This window comes from Meriones unguiculatus, chromosome 12, assembly GCF_030254825.1.
Source record: "Meriones unguiculatus strain TT.TT164.6M chromosome 12, Bangor_MerUng_6.1, whole genome shotgun sequence".
NCBI classification, from domain to species: Eukaryota; Metazoa; Chordata; class Mammalia; order Rodentia; family Muridae; genus Meriones; species Meriones unguiculatus.
The window spans coordinates 53,848,858-53,853,440 of record NC_083360.1 but is presented as its reverse complement, the minus strand read 5'-3'; the positions used below and the strand labels follow the sequence as shown (position 1 = coordinate 53,853,440).

Sequence of the window (4,583 nt, the reverse complement as noted above, 5' to 3'; positions counted from 1 at the left end):
TAGCCCATTTTTCTTCCAGTTTTATTTTGATCTATTTATTCGTCTTTTTTTCCTTTTTCAGAGAAATGTTTGCCTTTCCAAATATCACATTTTATTTTAGAAAATTAAATTTTAGAAAATTAAATTAAACACACATATTTTAAATGCTAATCAGAATGAGAAAATCTTTTGAAACCTCTTGCTCTTTTTTTGCCCATTTTCTATAATATAAAAACCATCTGAACTCTGAAATGCATTTTCTCATATGACATGAACAAACCTGCATTCCTTTCAGACAGGGCACCAATGGACAAACTACAACCGCTGAAATGCTTCTCAGCTTAGCTCACTGAACTAATGCATTTACTGAATTGCTTCCAGAAACATGGGTGAGTCAATGGCAACTGTATTGCTGAAAGGCTCACCCAGTGTGGAGATTATTCATGAAAGCAGCATCTCTGGAGCTTTTTGCTCAATTTCTAGGCCAACTCTGTGTGTCACAGTCTCCTTTGCCCAAGTTTTATTGCATATATAACTTCAGGGGTAGCCTTGTGAATCTTTACGAAATTATTTAATTTCCTAAGCCTTATATGTTTGTTTCTTTACTGAGTCTTCAGGGGCCTCCTTCAGGTTAGCAGGTGTCACTTAAGGGTTTTGTTTTGTTTTGTTTTGTTTAACCAATAACCCCTTGAAAACAACCAGCACAAGAAATACACAGCCAACAGTAAGCAGAGAACATGAAACGTGAGATAAGACAGAGGTGGGTGATACCTGTTGGTTTGCAAAGATGTAGTCAGAATGAAAAAATCATTTGTTTTGCATATGTATGGTGTGCATGTATGTGTGTTCACATGATCGGGTACAGACTTTAATGTGGGCCCAGGTGCTTGTGGACGTCGGGGATTAATGTCTGGAGTCTCCCTCGGTTGCCTTCCATGTTATATGTTGAGGCAAGGACTCTTAACTGAATTCAGAGCTCAAAGACTTGAATACTGCCGCTATAGATGCGCTGTTATATCCACCAAGCATTATATGAGTTTTCCTTACATTTCCCGCCTAGCGCTTTAACCATTCAGCCATCTCTTCACCCCTTTAAAGTTCATTCTGAAGGATAAAAATGCAAAACTGTACAAATAAGTCATTAACACGAGTTTGCCCCGAATTTTCTCCTGAAGAAAACTAAAATCATAAATATGACACGTGAGAGCAAGCACAAACTTAATAAACAAGGATAGATCGAAAGTATTCAGGTAATTCAAACACATTTTTAATATCTTGATCATATTTGTATATTTCTTCCAAAGTATATACAGTGTGAAAACTTTGAGCCTGTAGTGATATAGAGATGCAAACACAGCTTTAACACCAGTCTTACCATCCAGAAAACTAGCTTGATGAGAAACGGCAGAATACTTGGAACTGCAATAGGTAAGCACTTGGATAAGAAGGTATGAAATGTAATCTTTGATGCTTAGACCTCATGCCAGGACCTTAATTTGTTAACACAAATTAAGCTTAGAGAGCCATATTTCTCCTATAAGGAAACTGAACTCTAAACTTTCAGAAAGTAGTCTAACACGGGTTCTAAAACACAGGGCTGAGGCAGCCTGGGCTTTTCAGTCTCTGAGTTAAGGTCTCGGAAACCTTCCAAAGCAGCAGCAGCTCCGCCCTGTTCCGCCCTTTTCTCTAGCAGACCGCAACTACATTTCCCAGAAGCGCTGCGGTTACTGCGCCAGCGTATTGCTTTCCGGCAGCATTTTACGGCAGTTCACCCTTCTGACATGGGGTCCTCATGGTCCGTGAGCTCCGAGCGTCGCGCTGCTCCTTCTGCAGCTCCTTCCGCAAACCAACCTGCGAAAACGGCCGAGGACCCCCTGTTTAAAAACTGCCTGAGCTGTCGTGTGCTTTCAGGGTCTGCGCTCTTTGGGGCGGGCGCCTATGTCTACTTGGTGGCCAGGAGGCCCTTGAAGCAGGGAATTCCACCTGGCCCAGGAACTATAGCGCAGATGGTCGTCGGCATCAGTGAGCGGGGCGGGGATGGATGGGGCGGAGCGAGGGTGGTGCAGGGTTCGCGGGGTTTATGAGGAGGAGGCGCTTTTGCCCTCACTGTCCTTTAAGAAAGGTGCCCGAATTGTCGATAGGTTCTTCAGCCTTGCGAGGGTTAAATAAAATGTCATATACGGAACGCTGGGTTAACACAAGGTTAAATACAAGATGCAAAAGGCACTTTTTTTTTTTTTTCTTCAGGTATTGCCTGTTGGGGAGTAGTTGTCCTGACAGACCCCAAAGGGAAAGCCTACCGAGTTGTTTGAAAGCTCAATATTGTCTTCTATTCATGACTGCGCAGCAGACAGAACAAGCTTTGGGATGGTGGATAATCTTTGTACACTGGGACAAGGATGCACTTCACTATACGACATACGAAGACAACTGTGAAAACATGAGATGTCATCCTTTGGCTATGGATGTTTATGGTTTTACTCCCATAGATTATAAAGGGACAAATAAATCCCTTGGAAGCAGACATTGTTCTTTGTCTTGTCCACGGAGGTTATTTGTAGTTCAATTTGTATTGAAAGATAACAGCTTTGAGAAAATATTAAAATGGAGTAAATGATAAGCCAATAGTGAAATAAGCTATTTTATTATAATAAGTAATTATTTTTGTTTTTCTCATTGTATCAACAGCTATTGCTAACCTATCATTGGATAGGTACATGAAAAGAGATTGCTCCTCTGATGTTCAGAATGGTTATTGAGTAAATGTTGTCTTTACTTCAAAGTTTCCAGCTTCATTAAACCGTAATGAGAATCAGTCTGTACTTTAAAGCTTTCATGCTTCATGAACATACTAAATAGCATCAGTTTTTTCCGTATAAGGATATATATTGAACGGCTTGTTAAGTGTGACTACTGTCATCAGTTAACTTAGTTAGATCTGAGGCTCCTGCTTTAGCTTCTACATCAGTGCTTGCTGTTTCGCTTTGCACTTTTATATATGGTTATGCCTTTCACTCAATGTCTGTAATTTTTTTATTTTTATTTTTATTTTTATTTTTTTAATCTATAGGACCTTCCTCATCCTTCAGCATTCAGAGAATTGAAGAGGGGTAAAGCCTTGCTCTTGCTTAGGTTTTGTCTTAGCGAAATGTGGCTGGCTGGATCTTCTGTCAAGATGATAAATTTTCACATCCGCAAAAAGGCTTTTTTATTTTCGGTTTACAGGAGTAACATGTTTCCTTTGCATTTACAACTTGGCTGAAAGTTTGGTGCGAGTGGGTCTAACCTGACTGTCATGCCTTTCTACATGCTTTCCTTATAAACATTACTCCTTTCTAGCTTTTCACTACAGTGCAAGCTGTGTGACTCTTTCACTTGACAGTTAAAGATTCCTAGGGTTATTGAACTAAGTTAAGTAATGCTTTTCAGAATAAACAGGCTGTGATGTGGGATGGGAAGAGATAGAGCAATGTACACATCTTTTAGTGAAATTCAAGGTACCTCAAACAGTTATAGTCATGATACTGAGATCACAAATCAAGATAACAAAGGTGGTAATCAAAACTTTAATTTTTTTCATGTATTTTTTTAAATTTATTCTTCTGTTATACATTATATACTGTCCACAGTTTCCTCTCCCTCCACTCTTCCCAGGTTCCTTCCTCTTCTCCTTGCCCGCGCAAATGGACTCCTCCATTTTCCTTCAGAAAAGTGCAGGCCTGCCAGGGATGTCAGCCAAACACGTCATTAACAAGTTACTATAAGACTAGGAACAGACAGGCTGGATACGGCAACCCAGTAAGAGGAAAAGAGTCCTAAGAACAGGCAAGAGTCAGAGACATCACCCCACTTCTGCTATTAAAAGGCCCACCAGACCAGCAATCTCAACAACCATAATACATATGCCAGGGACCTATTCAGATCCATACAATCTCGAATTGTTGCCTCAAATCTCTGTGAGAACCTATGAGCTTTGCTTAGTTGATTCTGTGGGCTATGTTCTAGTGTCCTTGACCCCTCTGGTTCCTATAATCTTCCCTGTTGCAGGGAACCCAGAGATTGTGAACTATAAAAGTCTGTTTCTTGTTTGTTATGGCTCAGTCTTAACACCTACCTTTTTAATACAAGAACATTTTGTTTATTGTAAATAGGTGGTTGTGGATTGGCTTAGTCCTAGCTTACACCTTTAATCCAAGAACTTTCTGAACACAGTATTAAATAAAGGTAGCCATAGGTCAAGAGGCGAGCAAGAAACCAGCTGAGGGAGTAAATAGAAAGGAAAACCATTGAGTTGAAGGGTGTGGAGGAGAAGAGGCTTTTTGGCTTTTTCCATCCAGGACATGAACTGAGTAGAAAGGTTTTTTTCTTCCAGGGATGTAGTCTGAGTAGGAAGATCAGCTGGGTGCGTTCCCTGCCTCTCTAAGCTAGTAGCTTTTCACTCCAGCATCTGGTTCCTGAGTCTTTATTGGTAAAATCAAATGAATGGGATTTTTTTTTTATAACAACTCTCCCTCTCTTCTGCAGAGCCTGAGTTCTGCATAATGTTTGCTTGTGAGACTCTGACCTGCTGCCATCAGTTGTTGGAGATGAATCTCAGTTGTTAA

General features: G+C 40.4%; 1 protein-coding gene across 1 annotated transcript; it reads left to right on the top strand.

Annotated features, from left to right (window-relative positions):
* The first annotated feature begins 1,727 nt into the window (after window positions 1-1,727).
* Dmac1 (distal membrane arm assembly component 1) lies at window positions 1,728-2,801 on the top strand. The gene is made up of 2 exons (XM_021658163.2): window positions 1,728-2,001; window positions 2,227-2,801. The coding sequence occupies exons 1-2, from the start codon at window positions 1,761-1,763 to the stop codon at window positions 2,289-2,291; spliced, it is 306 nt and encodes a 101-aa protein (XP_021513838.1). The 5' UTR covers window positions 1,728-1,760; the 3' UTR covers window positions 2,292-2,801.
* The last annotated feature ends 1,782 nt before the right edge of the window (window positions 2,802-4,583 follow it).

Bases quoted from the DNA above. Each gene is read 5' to 3' on its own strand.
- Dmac1 (XM_021658163.2), top strand. From the start codon at position 1,761: ATGGGGTCCTCATGGTCCGTGAGCTCCGAGCGTCGCGCTGCTCCTTCT. The intron at 2,002-2,226 runs GTGAGCGGGGCG...TTTTTTCTTCAG, and splicing joins GCAGATGGTCGTCGGCATCA to GTATTGCCTGTTGGGGAGTA.